This window comes from Nyctibius grandis, chromosome 4, assembly GCF_013368605.1.
Source record: "Nyctibius grandis isolate bNycGra1 chromosome 4, bNycGra1.pri, whole genome shotgun sequence".
In the NCBI taxonomy this organism is placed as follows: Eukaryota; Metazoa; Chordata; class Aves; order Nyctibiiformes; family Nyctibiidae; genus Nyctibius; species Nyctibius grandis.
Genome location: NC_090661.1, coordinates 21254580 through 21276442, shown reverse-complemented (window position 1 = coordinate 21276442; position 21863 = coordinate 21254580). Strand labels below are relative to the sequence as shown.

The window sequence follows — 21863 nt, the reverse complement described above, 5'->3', positions numbered from 1 at the left end:
GAGGATTTTAAGTGATGTCCTTCATACCTGGGATGCTATCCATCTTCTTACATCCAAGATGGTATCAGGACATCCATATTCCTCACGCAATGTGACTGTGAAGGGCAAAGCCAGGAGTCATAAATATGCAAAGAGAAAAGAAGTGAAACATCAGGAGAGAAATGAAAACCAGGAGATCTAAAAATCTGTGTGTGGGGCAGATCTGTCACTTGCTGTGGATGTTCCTACCAGATAGCCTCTTGACCTATTTTTCTGAGTGGATGATCCCCTACAAGCTTGCCCAGAAGGGCTATCTCATCTGTATGCCATGGCAGTACTATTCATTTTGCTCTTACCCGTCAATATGTATTAAAAATAACTTGGAGAGACAGTGACTTGCTTGGAACATGGTGTTTTGAGTATGCAGATGTCACTTAATTTCTTTTGGATTCTTCTGCCAAAGATACTCAGGCACTTTTAGAAAATCTCAGTGGGGTCTACCCATGGTTACTTGGTTATAAATTTAACCTTTCCTGAAAAACTTACATACTTGCTAGGTTTATGGACATTTTGGTTAGCAGCATATTAGACCTATACCTATCCCCTTTTCAATGGCTATTGATTAGTGCTTGTGTTCACTTGGTCCCCCAGTCATCTCTTTGGAGGTAATGTTACAATAGGTAAGACTATCTCAGTTGTACTACATAGTAATACCAGACACTGGGAGCATAACTCTAGTCATGGAGAAGTTTTGGATCAGATCTGTGGAAGTTAGGTGAGTTTTCACCACCTGAAAAGTTGTCATTGTGTCATTTCTAAAGCAACAACATATTACTTACTGTTTAAATGGCATCTACAAGTGTTCACTTTCCAAGGAGACTGTAAAGTCTAGCTAGTTTGACAGAGCACTGGAAATGTACACTTGTTTTATTTTGATTTATAAACTCTAAGCAAAACCTGTGACATGTTCTGAGTGACAATTTTGTAATTCCTTTACCAATGAATTTAAAAACAAATGCTTGTCGCACTCAAGAAAAATTAATACACTAAAAGTGAATAATCAGTTCTAAAAATAGTATTGTTTAGGAGAAGAGGGGCATATTTATTTTTCCAAAACATCTTTCTGCTGTTGCAATCACAGATGCACACCGTATGTTCTCTGCTAGGTCTGACTGCCACAGGATAGGCTGATAACCCTGTTGACAACTCAGTCAAGTGAGGTTAGTAGTATACATTTTATCTGGTTAAAAAAAGCAGGGCAAGACATGGCAAATCACTCTGTTCTGTTTAAGTATTGGTTGAATTGCTACTGTATCTTCATGAGAAAGTATTTAAGAATGGACAAAGATCGAGCCAGATCAAAGTCTGCGACATTACTGTGCTGGCAGAGTTTGGTGTTATTCAGTATAACAACAGCGGCTGAGATGGTTGACTCACAGCAATAAGGGCCTGGGAGACAGGAGTGGTCTGGAAGAAAAGGAGGATGTGGCAAGGCATGGGCATTATTTGTGGTATGTGAAATCACTCAGTGATTTTCACTGGTCAGTAATGTGCACTACACAGTTTTGCAACATTGCGTCCTAGACAAAAACTCGTATACCCTTTTGGACATGGCATTTTGTAAGGACCTTCACTTTTCCTGCATCATCTCACAGAAAGGTAAATGTGGCCATTTTGTGAGTCTGCAAATGTATATGTGTGTACACTGTCAGGGCCCTGGGGATATCCTCCCTCCACCCCTCCTGGGCTTTCAACTGCCAGGCCTCTGGTGTCTGGTGCAGGTGTCTGGCCTTGAAATGAGCTGTTGGGGAATGCTGTGCTGCAATGCCCCAGTGGGGCTCCCTGCTTTCCTTGGGAGTAGCTTTTAAGCTGAGGTTCTCATCCTCGATGCCCTCCTGCACCTGACCATGCTCCCTGTTGATCCGGACCCTAATCTTGACTCAGTGTTCCAACTTAGCAACCTTGGACTTGCCTCATCACTGAGGATGTGTCTAATGATCTGGCCGACCCTGTTTGCTGTCACAGGACCTGTCCTGCTCACCTTGCTCAGGTGCCATGGGAAGATGCCCTCGTCAGGGAGGGCCCTGCCATGCCTGCTTTGCTCTCACCTTCAGCTCCCTGGCATACAAACATGCATACACTTACCTATCTACAAAAAATTACATTTTGGAGCTGTTCTTCAGTTCACTTACTACCAATTTGTTTTGACGCTCAGGCTAGCAGTGGCAAGTTGCTGTGGGACACTGACTTACCCGTGCTTACATCCTAACTATGAAGTGGAAACCTTCATTTTCAGATATCATGGGAGGTAACATGAAGGAAAAAACCAAACCGTCTTGGTCTTGCTTAAAATGAAACTGCAGTGGTGTTTTGACTTGCAACCAAACTGGGAAAATATCTGCTCAAGCAACTTAGACTGCACCCAATGAATTTGTGCTCTGAAGGTCTTGAATAATTCAATTCCAATAAGCAGAATAATTCTGTTTCAACAGAACAAAGAGAATCGCTTGTCTATATTAAAACTGCTTGCCTTAAGCAACTTGAGAAACTGAATTAATTCAAAAAAATACACCAAAACAGAACAACACAAAATCACATTGGAGATCGCCAGGTTTCCAGACCAGATCCAGGTGTAAGGTATAGTGCTTTGCCATAATTAAAAACTGTTAAAAAATAGACAAAAGTAAAAATAATGAAAGATATGTATACTGGATAAGAAGAGCTGCTACAAAGAAGCCATGTTGCATGTACAGAAGCCAGGAAGTCTTGAAGGGCTGGGGTAAGATATCCAAATGTATTTAATTCAAGAGCTACATATAAATCATGGTAAGCTGAAATTATTTCAGTCTGCCAAGGCACAGAAAAATGTGACCTGCCATTGATTGATTGTTTTGATTTCTTTGGATTACAAGGATCAGAATTAATTACTAGGGAGGTCTTACAGCACCAAGCACATGTGGTCTTTGCTGATGATATTCATAACTTTTTAGAAATTAAAAATATGTCAATTACAGGGGAAAAATTGACTTACCTTTGCTGAGCAGTGGAAGATTGCTACAGAAACACAGGTCACGCTGCAGGCCTGCAGATGACTACAGCTGCAGCCATGAGAAGCAGAATCACCTTATGCCTTTAGCTGAAGAAACATGGTTAGCAGAGGAGATAGATAGAGCACTTCAGCAGTGCATATTGCCACAATAAAAGATGCACAATGTTCTGATTAGGATGGTCTTATAGAAGTATCTAACTTGCTCCTTGTGGGTCAATGGATGAATAGAACCTGACCTGGATGTCAAAGTCAGGACCACTGGGAACTAGTCACAGGATTATCTGTAAGGTTTTTTGTTTGCCAGCTAATCAGAGCCAAGTCAGGTTTGGCTAAGTTGCAATCATTGCAGTCTTATGTAATGCGATACTTTTCATGTCTTTACTAAGGGTAGCTGCACGGAGCTTGGAGTCATGTTAAAGTAAGCTCTCTATCTTGGTGCTCCCTAATTCATGACAGCTTGTGCAATTATTTGGAGAACAAAATAATTAACACCAACATCTCTTCCCAGCTGACTGATTCTCTCCTGATTACTGCGTAGATGAAAACGTTGACTGGGGACTAAGATATGTATGAAACTCCTGGTAGATTGAGAGAAAGTAGATTTGGTTTATGTTTTTTAATATTTCAAAGTTAAAAGGTACCTTCAATATAAAGAAAAGACGTTTCTTTAAACGTTTCTAAAACCTAACAAGACGTTTTAGGTTGCCTTTGTGCATAATGAAACACATAGAGATTATTTTTTCTTTTTAAGCTATTAATTACCTTCCTGTAACCATCCAAATTACATTCCTATATGCTACGGCTAAAAATATGTAGATACAAATGCTGCTGAATCTGGGGGCATAGCTGGGTTTGTAGTGATTTATTCTTTTGTTTTCTTTCTCTCCCTGCTAATATTAAGAGATCTAAATCCCTCTTCTTCCTCTCCTCCTCCCCTTGCTTTCTGCTACGCTTTATGTTTACTTCTGAAAGAATAACATCTTCTTAAAATTGCATCATTAGGCACAGAACACTAGAAGGGAAAATTCTGACCAGAAGTGTTTTTTTTTTTTTTCATTGACATTGTATGATCTTAAGGGAGAGGTTTAGTCTGTAGCACCCATGCTTCTGGATTTGGTCATATGCTTGTGTGCTTTGGAGCCTTCAGCCACATCCTGGAAACTGCAGTGGGCAGGAGCATGTGGCTGGGTGGGTCTGTCCACCAGGGAAAAATGTATGAATTCCATCTCGTACTAGGTCGGAGAAGAGACTTCATACTGACATCACTGCAGTCTGACAGGCCATGACCTCCTTTTGGGACACAGCAGCCTTCCTGCTGTTACCATACTGAAATCAGAGCATCAAGATACTCAAGCTCCGAGCTCTTGAAAGCGACCAGCCCACTCCAAGTTTAAAATGTACTCATTTCAAATTGAGTGCCATTCTGCCCTGAGACTGATGCATATTAATTAATGATTTTGCAGTTTTTAAAGAATGCAACTATTTTTGCCAATATGTATTGAGCATACTTATTTCCTTCAAATCCCAGTATTTGCTGGAGCAGAGTGGGCTGGATGGTGCTTCCCAGGGAGGCCATCTTGGCTCCATGGCTGCACCACCCATCAGGTCCCCACGCGCAGTGCTTCCGCCCGGTACGTCTCTTCCCCCACACATTTACTCTCCTCGCAGCCCCTGGCGCTTCCTTCCCCGGGGCGGCTGTGAGACCACGGAGGCTGTATTTCGCAGCACCTCCGGGCTCCATCCCGCCTCAGCCTCAGGCCCTTCCCCGCCCCGACTCCTCCCGCTGGTCGCGCACGGCCTCCCCTTGGCTCTGCCCCGGGCCCCCCGCCAATCGCACAGCTCAACCCGCCCCTCCCCCCGCCTATCGGTACCGCCCCCGTCCCGCCTCTGCTCCGCCCACACGGCCGGTGCCCTGCGCTTCCTCCCCTGCCCCGTCCCGGACCCGCCCCCCTGCGGCCAGCAGCCAATGGGGGAGCGGGCGGCAAGCCCGGGTCTCGCAGGGTGTGCGAGGGAGCGGCCGCTGTCTCACTCGTTTCGTGCTTGTGCTGCCGCTCGCTTCAGCCCGGCTCGGCCTGCCCCGCCTGAGCGCCGGTAACCGCCATTCTCTCAGCAGGTGCGGGGGAGGTCGGATCACGTCGCCGGTAGCGGGCCTTGGGCAGATGTGGGGCGCGGATCCTTGATTGCCGGCTTTCCCGGCGCGGCTCCGCTTAGCTCCGCCGCCCGCAAGGCGGTGGGCTCCGGCCGTCCCAGGGGAACGGCGTAGGAGGCAGTGACGGGCCGCGTTCCTCTGTGTCCGGCTTATTCACTGCGGGCTGCCGCTCCATCTCTCCCTCCCCGCCCCCCCAGCCAGGACACGCCCGCAACGCACTGCCGTCCGCATTGGGGCTGAGGGAGGACTAGAGCGGGGTCGGGCGGACGGTCTCGGTTAGTCTGTTTTGAGTCTAATTATTATTTTCGTTAGGGCGAGCACAAAGTTCTGTAGTAAATGTGCGAGTGCGCCGGGTGCTGTTTCCTAGGCGGGGCGTATCCCTGCCGGAGGAAAGGGTGAAAACGCAGGGAGGGTGGTGGGAGCGGTACTGCTCCCCGGCGGGCGCGGGAGGGTCCATCCGGGCGGACGCGGGAGCGCCCTGGAAAGGCACGGTGTCCTTGTCATCGTGCTCGCGTTTTCCCCTGGCCTGAGGATTAGTGCGTTACTGCCGCGGGTAAGGGAGCGGAGCGGGGGAGGGGGAGGGGGCGGGGGGAGCGGTGCTGCAGAGGTACACGGGGAGAGTCACTAAATCTGCGCCGCGTAAACGAAGATGACATTGGTGACCTGCAGCTTCGCGCGTTATTGGAGCTGCTTTGACCCATTACCAGGACGAGCTTCGGCTCTGTAGAGGTGTCCACGCGGCTTGGTATGAGTGGTGGGTTTTCAAGTGTGCGTAAACTAAATACTGCATAAAGTGTGTGTGTGTTTGAGAGAGACTAGTCCGTATGTTCATGTAATTGCAGGCTGTGAAACCTATAAAAACGGCAGTCTCTGCAAACTGCTTTTGGAGATACACACAGACAGAAAATGGTGTATTTTGTTTGTGGTATGTCAGGTTTAGTGGATGAGAATGCTGATTGGACTTGTTGCTAAAGGTAGATTAAGATTTTTGCAGCAACTCAGAACTCCATTTTCTTGCTTTATAGTAGGATCAAGACAGATACCTCATTCTTCCTCTTATCTGGCTATTTGTCAGCACTTAGAGGACAATCTTCTCTAAACTGCAGAGTTTCAATTACTGTACAGAACACTACTCGCTTCCTTATCAAGTTTGTAGGAGCGTAGCACTGAGAATGGGGAAGATCTAACGCCTTCGGTCTCCTTCCCTTAAACAATTATGTTTTCCCGAGTGTCTGACTCCGTATCTGCAAGCTCTTTTATGTGTTTTCTGACCATTTAGAATGGATGTTATATTTTAAAAGTATTGTAGTCTTCAGTGGTAATTAACAGGTTCGTTTCCTGTTGTAAGCATATCTGTATACTGATATAAACCAATAATTGCCAGTTTTGGCACACCAATTATTGGCACACCAATTATTGCTAATAGCACAGGTGATACTGTAGGTAAGTACAGTGTCGATCTCTGTTAGTTTAGGGAAGAATAACTTGATTACACGGGTATCAGGCTCTGTCATAGCTGTGACTTGGTTTGAAAGATAAGTTGATCTGGGGGCTCTTTAAAATTTTGGGTTGTTACAGCCTTGATTCAAGAGCCTCTTCCAGGAAGAAAACATTATTCGTGGTTAAAGAAGACTGTAACATCACACAACTGAGGCTTTTTGTCACTGAGAACCAGGATAGACACTGTTAAGCTGCATAAGCTAAGTACACCCCGGTTTTCTCCTAGCTTTGAGAGGTACTTTGCTTCCTTCATTGCTTGCGGTCTTTCTCTTTGGAAACTTTTGTCTGGCGTTAGCAGTGCCTTCACGGCCCGCGTAGAAAAGCCTGGAGAGGCCGGGAGTGCCGGGGCGGGGCCGCCCCCGCCGCAGGCCCGGCTGTTGTTGGCCGGCGCGGCGCTGCTGCGGCGCGACCTTTCACCCACTTCTCGGGAGCGGTCACGTGAGTAAGCCCGGGGAGGGGCGGGGCGCCGAGGAGCGCCGGGGGGAGGGGCGCGCGCCCCTCAGGCCTCCCGCGGCGCCGGAGCCGACCGCTCGCTGCTGCGGCCTGGGGCGGCGGTCGGGGGAGAGCGCGCGGAGCGGCGCGCTCCCGAGCGAGTAAAACACGCGCGAGCTGTGGAGCGGCCGGCGGTGGGATGTGCGCTTGGCAAGGGGGGCGTTGCTGTTCGCCCCGTGCAGGGGTGGTCGGAATGTTGAATCCCAGCAGGACTGCGTGAGAGGCTTTGGAAAATCTTGGGTAAAAGGTGACTTAAGTGAATGCTCGTATTTAAAAACAAAAAAAACCCCAAACACCCAAAACTGTGTATTTTTAAATATTCCAAAACCATTGTCTTTATCCTGCAGCATGTTGTATCATAGTCCTGAACTCCACATGTTCAGAAGAACAAGGTCTAAATGACTGAAAAGCATTCCTCTTTTTCCAAGTCTGGATTAACTGTAATTTGCATGGTCAATTTAAATATTTGTAAAATGTTTAGAAGTGGTTCTTCAGTCTTTCAACCTAATACAGGCTGAAAGACCTTATTCACATCTTTCAGCATTGTACAGTAAACGATCATTGAACTACTGCGAGAGCAATCCATTCAGTTTGCCTTTGGCAACCAAACATTGTTGTCCAGTTTCCAGGATCCCCAAAGTCCTAAAATGTGCCATCTTGCATGTGTTGTAAAAGTCCTGCCATTTCAGAAATATTTGTTGTTATAGAGAAGATAATTCTTCTTTACTGCATGAGCATAGAAGCTCATTAGTGCAAAGGGAGAGAGAAGGGATAAAACTCGTAGAATCTAAATGCCTAGGTATGTATTTTATAGCAGTATTAAAAAGAAATACCCCGATCCTAGAGCCTAGTTTTTTGGGGGTGGGAGAAGTTCCTGCACGGTATGATGACTGTGCAGTGGTTTAGTTTTGTATGCTTATCTCTTACTCAGCAAGATTATTCTGAATTTCTAGAAGGTCAGAGGAGGTAGCTTGCCGAGTTGTGTACAGTATAATGTGCATTGCAGTAGAGACTAGAATAATCTAAAAGGTCTAGGAACAGCATAGTATGTCCTACTCTGTATAGGGGAAAAAACATAAGTAATGTGACAGTTGTAAAAGTTTCTGTTGTGATTACAGTTGTGGAGCATGTCAGTGTTCTAGGGTTTTTTTTTGTTGAAGTGTACATTTTGGAACCATCTTTTATGGGAGCATGCTATTTGGGAAGAGGAGAGGGGCCCCTGATATCACCTTGGTTATTGCACTAGCTAGTGATCGCTAGTTTGAGCCCTCAGAAGTGACTGAGTGGGTAGCAGATGAACTTTCTTTCACTCCACAGTTCATCCAGTGTAATGGAAAACAGTGTTTCAGAACTGCTGTTTCTGACTATTCTCTCCATTCCCATCAGTTTTTCTAAAATACATCCAGTCTGATCCAGTCCCTCTGAGTGGTTGAAAGCTGTGTGTGAATCAAAGCTCAAACTGTTTTTCTTTACTCTTGATTTCAGAGCTACAACTGTTTGCCATTGCTGCAGTGTAATGCCTGTTAGGAGCTAGCAGCATTGGAATGAATCTGCCTCTCAGTGTGTCCTAACCTATTCAAGTTGCCAGCTGCAGTGAGTTTGCGGGACAGAAGATTTCTATGTGACAAATAGATCTCAAGTCTGCTTTAAGGAAGACAGCTGTTCAGATACGCTTACGTTTCATTCATTGGTCTGTTTTTGTCTCTTCTCTTCCATATATGCCCATTGCTCCAGTTTACTGCTGGGGAAGGGGATAAAGAAATTGGCCCAAGATTCCAAAGGAGATGCCTGCAGAGGGTAGCAAATATTCACCCACGGGTGATCTTGGCAAACTCCCGAGGACAGGACACAAGCTGATATGTTTGTCAGTGGGACAGCAAGTTACTGCAAACTCCTTAGCTGTTCTGATTTCAAACTGCCTGCTGTGGGTGAGGTTTGCAGTAAGTCCCAGCGTTGCTGTACCTGGGCAAATACATGTATTCAGTTCTCCACCTTGGCTTGAACCGCAGCTTTTGTTCATTTTTTAGATGTGAGAAATCCTTTAAGACATTTGGAATTCCAAGGGACCACAGCTGTCAGCTGTAGGTGAAGGTGGGAAGGATTGGAGAACTTGAAATTTACATGTCAAATGATGACTGTTGGAGGAGAGGCTTCTGTCTCTTTCCAAGTGGCTTAAGCCACTTCAGTGATGGCGTAGTAATTTTACTTTGGGGACCCTATGAGAAAGAACTGCCACATAAACAACGCATTCAGCTTTTAGGAGGCTTAAGCTGGTTTTAGTGTGTGTCAGTCACAAAGAAAGTGGCATGAGAGAACCTGTCAGTTTAACTTTGTTTTCATCAGATTGAATGATAATTGATTAAATACTACATGATTTCAAGTTTTAAATGAGAGTGATTCTTTGGTTTCTGTTTTATTTCTATACTATAGTCATTACGTTCACCTGAGAAGCCCTGTTGAGTGAATTTAATCCACATGACTGTTTATTGCACATAAATGATTTGGCTTCACTCCACTCGGATTTCTCTTAATGAGTTTGTGTCTGTAGAATATGATTAATCATTGTAAGGTAGCTGAGTTATTGGTAAGACTTGAGAGGGGCAAGTATCAGTGTCTTTTTATATGCTGAAGCATGATTAGGTATTATTGAAGGTTAGTATACAAGGAAGCTATTTAGAAATAGAAATGCTCAAGTGAATAACAGTGTCTGGTTAATCTTTATAGTAAGTTCAGAAGTCAGCACCTTGTGGAATATCACACGAACTGTGAGTAAGCTCTGTACTCTTTCTGAGGCTTTGATATCTTGTTACCTTGTTGCAGAAGTGTAGTATACACTGCAAGAAAGCGAGGTTAGCTAGTAGAATATCCAAGAAACAGATACAAGAGAAACCAGACAGTCTTTTTGGCCATATGTTTAAATGGGCAAGGGCACCTTGCTGACTTGTGTGCAACTGGCTGCAAAGTTACTGTCCAGCCAGTCAGTCTCCGGTATGTACTAGTGTATGGGGTTACTCCTCCCTAGGTGCAGGACTTTGCACTTCTCTTTGTTGAGCTTAATAAGGTTTCAGCCTGCCCATTTCTCCAGCTGGTTGATGTCCATCTGGATGGCAATGAAATTCTCTGGTCTATCAGCCACTACTCCCAGTTTCAGTCCCTGTACTTGTAAATCCATCTACAGTTTAGTTCTTTTTATTCTTGTTTTTTTTGCTGTCTTCAAGCTTTCAAATAGGTTTGACAGCTGCTAGTTTTGCATCAAACATCTGGAAGAGTGTCAAATTGATAGACTTCAGAACCTCTGCAGAATTCAGACAGGTGAAGACGTACTTGATGAATGTTACAAAGACAACTACACTTCTAAAAATATTTTTGGAAGACTCTAACCCTTTACATTTGTGTAAGAAGAGATCCTGCTGCTTGCCGTAAGTATTTGATACACTCTTTGGTTTGGAGAACCTTGTTTGTATGAGTCTTTTTCAAAAAAAAACCCCAAAAAACTCAAGCAACCTTGATTATCCATGGATTGCATCCACTTCTGGGATGGCTGTATAGATCAATGTTGCCATTAAACTGTAGTTGGTGGCAAAGTGTGGAAGTAAACTAACATGCTAGCAAGTTATTTTAGGATGTTGGCACTGGCTTTTTTGTGCTTCGCTACCTATCGCTTCATTGCAAGCACAATATCTAGGCAAAGTCAGCTGCCCTAGAGTAGTCTGAATTACTTTGTGTAGGTGGTACTGAAAACTTGGACTGACAGGAGCATCAGTAACAGAAATCTGAAGATTAGTTTGGAATAATGCATGAAGAGACATCTCGGTGTTTGGAGTTCTCTTGCTTTTAGTTTAGTATCTGGTAGGAAATCAACAGATTTGAGCATAAACAATTATTCATTGATTTGTATAAAACAAAATGCATTCATAGTTTTGGCTTTCTAGGAGAGTAGAAAATGCAAATTTCTACAGTAATAGCTTAAACAGGTGAGAGAAAACACTTGATCATTGTCTCAGCACAGATGTTCTGGTGTTTTAATATTGGCTCTGATTTCATGAAGTCTGTCCTCAGTCTTTTGGAATTCAGTGATCCATCCTGAAGTGCCAAAATATGTTAACAAATGAACATGCAAATGAAACTTTTTGGATGTTTGGTTTTTGTCTGTTTTCTTCCAAAAGCTGTAGCAAGCTCATCTACTGAAGCGAGATCTGATGTGTGGACAATAAAATACTGGATAAAACTTCTTCAATGTTTTCAATATTTAAACAAGTTTCAGAGTTGAAGTCTTCTTTTAAAAACTTGTGAGAGCTCCAGAATTTTTTTTCCTGTTCTGCGTGCCTGCTTGTAACATTCAAACAGTAACTGTTATTGCTTTGTATGTTGATAGAAATGCAATTTCTGACCCCCATTTCTCTTTAAAAAAAACTGGTTTGGGGACAAAGATATTGGGGCACTTGCTTGGTTTCCCAAGACCTTCTGAGTTCAAGGTGTCTAGCTTTAAACAGAAATCTTAACATAGTTCTAAGTATGTTTCCTAACTAAAATCAGGTTTAATGTACTTTCAACTGATATCTCTCTTCACTTCCCATCTTGAAAACTTCCTTAAACAATGTAATTGTAAATGATTTAGTATCGCTCTTTTCTCCTCACCAGTCTCTATTCCTATACGAAACCTGGGCGCTAAGCTAAATTTTGAGGTTGTAAGTTTATTTTAAGAAAGGAGTGAAGAATTCTTCAAGGTCAGGTTTCTGGCTTTTTTTTTTTCTTTTTTTTAGCTTTTAAGGTTGCTAGTAGGAACTTGGCAGGAGTCAGAAGATACTACCTATGTGATAAGATGCTTCTTACTGCTTTATTGGTGGTACCTTGCATCTGCATGAAGTTGTGAGGGCTTCCAGGTGCTTCTGAATTTGGAACTGCCATCATGCTTCAAGGTGCAGCATGTTCTAGCTCTTAGCACAGGGACATGTAATGCTGCAAGTCTGCCCACCATCTATGAACAGCCTGTGCTTTGGGTGCCAAAGATGTCTATTTGAGGGCTATGACAGTATGAAACCTGTGTGGGGTGGTACGTAGCAGTGTTCTCAGAGAAACTGAATGCAGCAGTCACTGCTTTTCCAAGAAAACGGTCAACCCTTGATTGTCAAAGTAGAATAATTGGAGAGAATTATTTTGTGATCTTAGTTTGGTTACTGACAGGTGTATGCCCTGTATATAAAAGCCAATATATAAATAGGTGTCAAAAATCTGTGAGGAGAGCCTCAAACTAAATTGTTGAGGTAGGTTGCAAGTGAGTCGTGGAATTAAGTCTTTCACCAAGGTTTTAGCTATTCTGGGTCATGTGAATAAGACTTCTCTCCAGTTTTCCTCTGCATTTGTTAACTTGCTTCTTTTGCAGGAAATGGAGCTATAGATGTGAAAACTACATTTAAATAATATGTCTTTTTCCAGTGGATGTTTGGACTCCTGCCAAGGAGAAATGGCAGGGTTTTCTATATTCCAAGAGAAATAGGAAATGGGGGATAAATGGATTGCATGAGCCAAGCAATGTATGTGAAGCAAGTGGCTAAGATGAGTTCTGAGATAAGAGGTGACATGGATATCCCCTTAAAGCAGAGGAATTGCTTTTTGTGGGGTAGAGGTGGTGACTTTACTTTTTTTAGCACTATCGTTTTATCCATATAAAGTTTATGTAATCTACAGAAACACAGAAAGGTTCATATTCAATAGCATTTCCAAAAGTAACTGCTTCAGGAATTAATACCTTGTTTTGTGCAATGTACTGTAATAGATTTAACTTGTGTTTCATGGCTTGGTGCTTTTTCAGATGTGCCTGGTGATTCTTTCACTGTCTTTTAGACATTGTGTTCTGTGTTATGTGCTTCAGAAAGACATTAGCAACCACAAGTGACTTCTTGCATGCCTGACTAAATGGAAGCAGTCCTATACATAGGATCTCTTTTAGCTTCAGATTTTCCAGAGCTGAGGCCCTCATCTCTTTCCGTGGCTGTAGGAACATGTAAGCCCTAATACAGAGTTGACTGTTCAATGTCTGCAACCTGAAATCATAAGGTCTGTGAGCAGTCTGTGAGTTAAACCTCAGTCTTTGTAGTGTAAATATCTTGAAACTGCAAAGATAGCAGTCTGAGGAGGCTTTATGCATAGTAGGCATAGCAGCATAGTTTTTCAGGCCGTTAGGTCTATTAGGGCTTAGGCCTTCCAGTGCGTTTTCTTGACTTAAAAGTGACATCCAACCTAGCAGTACTTGTTTATAACAATGGAAAAAAATTGTGGTAAGTTTTGATTGGCTCAAGCAGAGGTATGAAAAGGGAAGAAGAGAAACATCTGCAGCTGTTATAGCATGTTTGAATTGAAGTAAAACCAGAAAAGAGCACGGAACAGGCAGCTTTCTCCTTTAATTAAAAGGGGGGAAAAAAAAAAAAAGAAACCAAGTTTTAAGGGGCAAGCGTGTTTTTTAAGATATATTAATATTATGAGAGAACACTGAAAGGGATTACAATAGCCATTTCAGATTACTTTTAGAAATTATTGTACTCTTTTTTTACCCTTTAAGTAAGACTTGTCCAAACTGCCAAGAAAGTCAAAAGCTCTTGTTTATGACTCTCTGTTGGAAATGAGGTTAATTAGTATATGCTGTACAGAAATATTTTGCTGACCAAAATGCCTGAAGTTAGAAGAAGTTATTGTTTCAGCGTTAGCTGATTGATGTGGGCGCTGCCTTACTAATATTGGCAAGTTAAGTTTGTAAGTCTAACGCATGCTCCACTGGCCTGTGCCCTTTTACCTACTTTGCTAGCAAGCACGTGACAGCAGAGGAATGCAGAGCAGGGGAAGTGTACAGCAGCTTATGATTAAATTGGCCTTTAAGGAGGAAAATAAGTGTTCAAAGAAAGGGACTTCAGGAAGTCTTCGGTGTTCAGCCATCATAATTCAGAACAGTCCTAAGGGCTTACAGTTTTCTTAAGTAAAGGAAAAGGATATGAAAAGAAGCAAGCCATTTGATTGTTTCACATCTTATGGTCAAGTAATACAGTCCTAGAACTAGACTTGTCTTTGTTTTCAGGGCTTATTTACTTGATTCAGGATTAATTCTTGCTGGATTAATATTTCTTCATTTGGGAATAAGGAATATTTTCCTTATTGAAGCTTATTTAATTTTATGATCATGTTAAGTTTTAATTCATTAAATTACTAGGTCGACTGTTTATGATTAATGCTATTTATGATCTTTTTCTGCCTTGGACAGTAGAAATGCATGTGTCTAAAAAGGGAAGGGTTCCTGAAATTCTCTCTCCAGAAGCAGAGAGGAGGATATTTACAAATTCCCAGGCTGAGAAGTCACAGGGGAGTTGAAGGGTAATAGAAACTAGTTGATCTGGTACGTAAGACACTGGCATTCCAGAACACAAAATGCCATGAGTGAACTGGACAACCTATTGACCCTTCTTGTGACAAATCTAGGTGCCTGATTCTCCATATGGGGGATATGGCTGTTTTTGTTGTGGTGGGTTTTTTTTTATCCCAGTCTTAATAATACTACTAAACACATGATGAATTCTTAACTTTAAGTGTCTTCCCCTTTTGCAAACCCTGTTGAGTCCAGGGTATACCATGTATTACTGCTGCCTGTCTCTGTTTTATTGCTCTCTTGCAGTTTTGGTCTCAACGTTGAACCTGTGATGCACAATTTAAATGAGTGAATCCACAGCTGACTTTGACTTCCTGATACTTGTCTACAGCAAGGCCCCTATGCATAAACAGTTGTTAGTGACAGAGTCATTAAGTACTACAAATTGCAGTTGTTACTAGGCTTGTCTTAAAGGTTTTGAAACTGGTGTTCAAAGCTGATTTTGTTTCTTTGTTGTCCTAATCAGACACTGTTCATGCATAGATCGAATTGCATTCTATCTGTATGACACTGTGAGCTTTAGCTACCTTTCTGGAAACAGAGAAGGCTGCTTCGCCCAGGACTCAGCCTCTAAGACTGAGCAGTGGCTGGTGGATTTGGGAGATCAGTGAGTTACCATCAGGCAGTAGTTGTGTTGCAGAGGTTGATCATTGCAGGCTGGTGTAGGGATAGACACTTTAAATATTTATTTTTTTTTTCTGGTAATGTCTTTGGGCAAGGTGCCATGTTTTTACCTGATCTAGAAGCCCCTCAAGTGTGAACTTCTGAGCGCTATGAAGTAGCTGTTGAGTGACCTCAAAGATGAGTATCATTACTTGCCCCACCACTAACATATGCATTCAGATGAACAAGTTCCCACTGTTCCTGCAGTTTGGGCTCTGCAGTTGCCTTTGGCCAGCATAGTGTGACTGGCAGGGCAGTTGTTTTAGTGCTGCTTCTTTCTGTGCTATTTTACACGTACTTTTTTGTTCTTCCTATTCACTCCATCCGCTCTTAAAGCTGATGTGAGGTTGCTTTTTCCTGACATCATCACTTTAAATATTGCAAACAGTCACTATCTATTGGTCAGCAACCTTACTAGATGCTCTGCAACAGCACTTACCTTGTTCTTCTCTGCCTGATGCTCCTTCTCTTCCTGTATTGTGTATTTATTTCCTAAGCCTACTATTACTGCAGCGTTCCCAGTGCTTACATTCCCCAGTTGTCTATTCATACACCTTTGCACAGCTTCTTTGTGCTGCAGATGACTTTGACATAGTAGAATATTTACAGACTAGAGAAGCAGCCCTACAGTCATAATAAACTGCTTTTGATGTGACCAGCTAAACTGCACTGGTTAGTCCTCTCATGCTGTTCAGCAGGGGATGAACGTCTACCAGAATTTAAGTTTAATTGCAAAGTCTAAGCTTCAGGTTTGCAAAAGAAATGTAAATTTCAGCCTTTAGGATTCCAAAGGCATGAAGTAGTTGTACTTTCTTTTGATTTTGCTTGAATGGTAATGCCAGTGCCACCTTAAAACACTTGGTATTGATAACATTGTGTTTTGTACCAGTAAAAATATAAAATCAAAATTTGCCCTTGAATCCTGACCTACAGACGGGATTATGGATTCCTCTACCTTTGTGCCATACTTGTAAGAGCATGTTGTTTTTAGGATTATGCACGGAAGTTTCGGTAAGCTAATAAATTAATGTGGACAAAAGATTTTGGAATCACAATGGTCTCCTCAGGAATATGTAGTTTGGACAATTTCAATGTTATACATAGAGCCTGTCCACAAAAACCTGTGTTCTGATTGTAAGTGCTCTATCAACATTACTCTGAATTAATGATGAGTAGGGGTAACTTCCAGGATATTTGTGTAGAAATATTGGTTACGGAAAGAAAGAAGCTATGAAGATGAGCTGATAAGTAAGAACATACAGTTCAATTTGAATTGGCTGTATCCTCAGGGTTGAGACATAAATATCTAAACAGAATCACAGTTACATTTCTGTTTTAAATGCCAGTGTTTTTTACTTGAGCCTGTTATGCCTGCCCATTATGATGGTCTTTTGTCTATATTGGCACCATTGTTGATATTTGTTTGGATATTTAAATTGAGCTGCAGTTCAATTAAATTTCCTCTTAATTTCAGATTTGTTTATGTGAAGGTCATTTTTCTGACAGTTGTGATTTGGTTCCCTCAACTCTGCATAGTTTTGATTCTGCACTTGTTTGCCAGTCAGAACTCAGAGCCACAGGAGCTATAGTGTCTTATTACTGTGACTAATCAGCTTGAAATTAAGATATGAAAAAAATTTCAGAGGAAGATATGGCCAGAAGCCGCTTTGTTTTGCTAGCTGGGGTGAAGACTTTAAATACCTTTAGTTTCAAAATGATGAAAAAAACATTTTATGAATCTCCTTTATTATTACAGAGTGAGATGCTATGTACTTGCTATATGCTTTTTCTAAATATTATGGCTTTAATTTTCTGCTCTGCTCTGAATTTTTATACGTTGCATGTATGCATGATATTCAGCTTTCTGCAATCCTGCCTAAAGACCTAAGTTAAATGAGTGTTTTACTTCCATTTTCAGCTGTTGTGGTTAGAAGAGGTGCCTTAATTAACATACCGGATACTCGGACTGAAGTGCAAGCATAGCCTGTAAGGAAGAGGCAAGTACTGTATGTAAATTTGGCATACATTGAAATATTTCCCAAAATTACTGTGTAGAAGGTATCTTCCTAGAAATGGACTAGCTCCTAGTTCCTTTAAACAAAAAGGAAATCATTTTTTAACTTTACTTTTTGACAGAACTCTCTCTCTGAAAATGGCAGAAGCTCATCAAGCAGTAGCTTTTCAATTTACAGTAACTCCAGATGGGATTGACCTGCGAATGAGCCATGAGGCACTCAAACAAATTTATCTATCTGGTGTCCATTCATGGAAGAAAAAGTTCATCAGATTCAAGGTATTTTAAGTTAGTCAAGTCCACCAGACTTGAGGGTTGTTTAATGTTTTGTAGATTTATTGAAGTTTTGTTTAGGTAAAACTTTTTTTTTCGCCTTTATGGTAAATAAAGTTCCTTATTGTGAAAGACTTGTGTGGGTTTTAGTTAAGACAAGGGATACTGCGGAAGGTAACACTAGGTGATGCTGTAAAGACTGAAGGGTACATCTTTTTGATTTAGTCTATGGAAGCAAGATGAAACAGATGTAGAAATTAACAATAGCTTTAATTTACTTCATTCTCTTCATAATACATCATGTACTTATGTACTCTTTTAGCATAAGCCAGAAATATAACTAGTTGTGATTTTTAGTGTCATATCACTTAGAGGCACAAGACTACACTCTTGATTTCATGTATTCTTTGCCAAAATTAAGTTTTCAAATTAAGGAGAATGTTTGCTGTTTTCAAAATGTTACATGAACATCTATCTTGTACAAGTTATGCTAAGTAGTAATGTTTCTGATGAAGTATTTGATATAGATTGTTGTGAATTTATTGTTTTGTTCATGGAATCATAAATGGTAAGTATCTATTTTAGCCTGTAGCTTATCTAGTTTGCTACTAATATCTTCAACATCTCTTTCAAAAACATTTTTAACAGTAGTCCTAATAAAATCTTCTTATAAAGCTATGAGAAGGACTGTTTAAATGATATTAAAAAACTTGATTCCCATTTTCAGTATCTTGTTCAGTAAATATTTTTGCTCTGTATTCATTTAGTGTAAGCGGGAATTATTGGAGTGTAATTTGTTCCAAAGTTGTTTGCTAGTTTCAGTATTTTTCGTTAGACTTGCAGCAGGATCAGTGTTGTCTACAAAAGAACTTAAAAGTTCCTTTAATTCTTGATACCATTGTGACAATTTTCTGTAGCAGCCAAACTTAACTAAATCCATTCCCTACTCCTGAGTTATGCATACCTAAGAAAATGTTGGATAATATTAACTTCTTGTTTAAAACTAAATGACTTAAATGTGTTGATTTTTGTTTCTTTCCATGGTAATATGAAGTCAACCACTTTGGTATGAAAAAATTATGTGAAGGCTTTTCTTTCCAGAATGGAATTATCACTGGCGTTTATCCTGCTAGCCCGTCTAGCTGGCTTATTGTAGTTGTGGGTGTGATGTCAACAATGTATGCCAAAATTGATCCTTCTTTAGGAATAATAGCTAAAATCAACCGAACACTTGATACAACGTAAGTAGACTGAAAAGTTTAATGTTCCTCTAAAGTAAATCAGTTTTATTTGTAGCTACTCTTAAAGCTAATCCTGTTAAAGTATATCAGTTATTGAACAGTATGTTTGTGACAGAGTAAGCCAAATAAGCAGATGTATGAGGGTGTGAAATAGGTAGGTTGTTATACCAGTATTACTACGTTGTTTTCTGAGTATTTGGGAAGCACATTTGGCAGCTTCTGTGGCCTTTGATCTTGCTGCATGAGAAGGTGTAAAAAGGGCTAAATAGGCATGAAGCTTGTGTAATGCCTGCCTGTAGTACCATTAGACTAAGGTTTGCAATATTATGTTCTCTTTAAAACTTAAACTGACATTAACTGGCACATGCTGGCTTTTGTTTTAAATAGTGGCTATATGTCAAACCAAACACAGAACATTGTGAGTGGAATACTTTTTGGCACAGGGCTTTGGGTTGCCCTTATTGTCACAATGCGCTACTCTCTAAAAATGCTGCTTTCCTATCATGGCTGGATGTTTGCTGAATATGGCAAAATTTCTGCAGGCACCAAGATTTGGATGGTAAGGATATTTTGTCTTCCTATTTCATCTTAACTTCTATCTGATCTGTATTCAAAGCCCTATAAGAGGAAATTTTGTAGGTTTTTCCTTGCTTGTGTTTTCTGTGTCAGGAGGCTGTTAGGTAGATAGTTCTACTAATTACTGTCATCCTTCTGATGCTATAATTAAACTATTCAGGATGGCCTTGTAGAAGGAAGAGTAAACACTTCAAGAATAACTTTGAAATTTGCCAACGCCTTGGAACTGTGTGACTCAAATACCTACTTTTTCTCTATATGCAAGTACAGCTTAAAAAACTTGGGCTGCTGCACCAAAGAATCTTGTCCTCTCCGGAAAGTGCTACCCTAATTCTTTGTCGAAATGTTAGGATTTCTAATCATCCATTCTAAAATTAATCTTATGCTTGAAGAAAATAATTCTGAATGTCCTTTCAATGAATTTAGTGGTATGCCTCCAAAATGAGTTGGAGAAAAAGCATAAGGTAGGCAGCTTGTTATGCATTTTTCACGTAAGGATGAGAGTGATCTGGCTCCTGTAAATTATTGTGGTGCTTCGGAAAAGGATTCTTAAAGGATGCGATAAGTATAAAGTGAGGAAATGTACATATAGGTGCTCCAAGACATGAAGAGGGTTTTTGTTACTTGAACTTGGTTGTTTCAACTCACTTTTGCCAGTATTGTTGTAGCAATAACTTAAGTGCCCTACTATGATAAAATTAGTCTCTACAGCCTCAAAAATTAACTGATGTGTGTTAGACGTAACAACATGTCATGATTTATTATGAAGTATGTTCAAGGACAGGTATCCAGAATGGTACACTAACATAGAATTTAATGTTCATCTGTTACACATGAAATTTCTAATTGATATTTTCTCCTGGAAGCGGTATCGGGAGCCTCATGACTCGAATTTATACAGTACAGGCTCTGAATGGTAAGGCTTTCTGTCAGTTGCTTGAAGCTGTAGCTGTCTGGGTTTTCAGCATGTCCTACCAGATAGATATTTTAAAGCTGTTAATATTGCCTTATCAACCTTAAACAGTATGAACTGTAATGCTACTTACCATGCTTTGTTGCGTATTGTATTCACAAATTTTTGTCTACATATACGTTGCATATGTATTTTGTTGTGTATTATATATGTTTTAAAATACAGAACACTATAAAGGTGTATGCCCAACAGTGTCTCATCTATACTTAATATGAAGGTCTATTTTAATACCTTATTCTTTCTTTAGCTAGTCTCAACAAAAGAGAAGACTGATTTCCCTAGTAAAACAATACCAACTACCTTAGCTTTCTGGATTTTTATTATCCTTTAATGTTGTGTAATTTTCTAGAGGGATTTTCCTGTAGCATTTTTTTTTTTCTTACCTGTTTTTCATGCTGATTAACAACATGAAAAATGCTATTGTGAATATACTGCCTTCTGTTCAAATAGTCATGCAGATCAAAAACCTGAGCTCTGATTTCAGTCATATTACAAAGTGATTTTCAGGATGATTGGAAGTCTGATGGCACTTCTAATGAACATATTTCATTTTCTAAAGTCAAATTTCCTGTACCAGGATTAGGGGAAAAATGCAGGTATTGGTTGCAGTTTTAAAAAAAATAAGTTAAAAAATAATAATATTCTGTGAACAGATGCAACGCATGCTAGAATGAGATTATTTGCTGTGTCTGCATATGAAATCAGAGATGTAATTAAGTATGCATGTCTGACAGATCACTTTAAAGGTCTGAAACTGTTATAGATTCTCTACTACAAGTTTACTTAAGAGAAAAATACTGTGAAATATGTTTGCTGTTTTTGTCAGTTGATCAGGTACTCTCTGTCTGAAGATAATTCAGCCTTCCCTGTCTTCAGAGTTCTGGAATAAAATTGTCTCCAAGTATGGAATTAGATTTCTTTTTTTTTTTTTTTTTTTATGAAAAGCTAAGCTTTTTTTTCTCACCTGGCTTCAAATTTATCTTGTCATGAAGCACAACTAGATTTCATTGGGCTGATCACTGTGGTGCATCTGTATACATCTGACAACACTCTGATACAGATCAGGGGAGGTCTTTGTGGCTTGTAATACTCTGCAATTCTTAATAGTTTTGTGCTGCCTAAAACAATCTCCTCCAGCTGTGCTGACCAAGGAAATTGAGGGGGGGGGGGGAAACCTCTACATTTTAACAAGTAGTTTTGACAGTTGGGGGGAGGGGGATAGAAGGGAGAAGGTCTAGGAATTCAGTAGTGAAATGACATCCTCTGTTTTCCTCTGTCTTTAGTCTCTTGGCCTATATACAATGTACAGTATAGTATGTTGGACCAAGACTGGACTTTGACAATAAAGGTTCCACTGGATTGTTGGTGTAACATTTGACCTTACTTTCATGCTGAAGTAGGGTGATAATGTCAAAATCCTTTCATGTGTAGCCTAGAAATTACATGGTCTAGACTTTCAGCCTAGTGCATGTCACAGCTGAGAAGTAGTCATAGAAAGAAATGCTGCTTCTATCTTCAGTCTCCCATGGAAAACAGGAGA

The 21863-nt window shown here is 40.9% G+C and overlaps 1 protein-coding gene across 12 annotated transcripts in view; it reads left to right on the top strand.

The window, feature by feature from the left end:
- Positions 1 to 5034: 5034 nt before the first annotated feature.
- The window catches only part of LOC137662068 (carnitine O-palmitoyltransferase 1, liver isoform-like), a 63353-nt gene continuing 46524 nt past the window's right edge, over positions 5035 to 21863 (top strand). For 4 of the 12 annotated variants that reach the window (XR_011047944.1, XR_011047945.1, XR_011047943.1 and 1 more), the window contains exons 1-6: positions 5371 to 5452; positions 10388 to 10588; positions 17165 to 17243; positions 17383 to 17539; positions 18635 to 18774; positions 19162 to 19333. Coding sequence is in view for 9 of the 12 variants with exons in the window: in XM_068398012.1 (XP_068254113.1) it covers positions 17399 to 17539; positions 18635 to 18774; positions 19162 to 19333 (453 nt within the window). In the remaining 3 variants the exon portion in view is untranslated. Of the gene's footprint in view, positions 5142 to 5370; positions 5453 to 10325; positions 10589 to 15302; positions 17244 to 17382; positions 17540 to 18634; positions 18775 to 19161; positions 19334 to 21863 lie in introns of those variants that run through there. The other 8 variants (XM_068398013.1, XM_068398016.1, XM_068398020.1 and 5 more) reach the window with 8 other exon arrangements.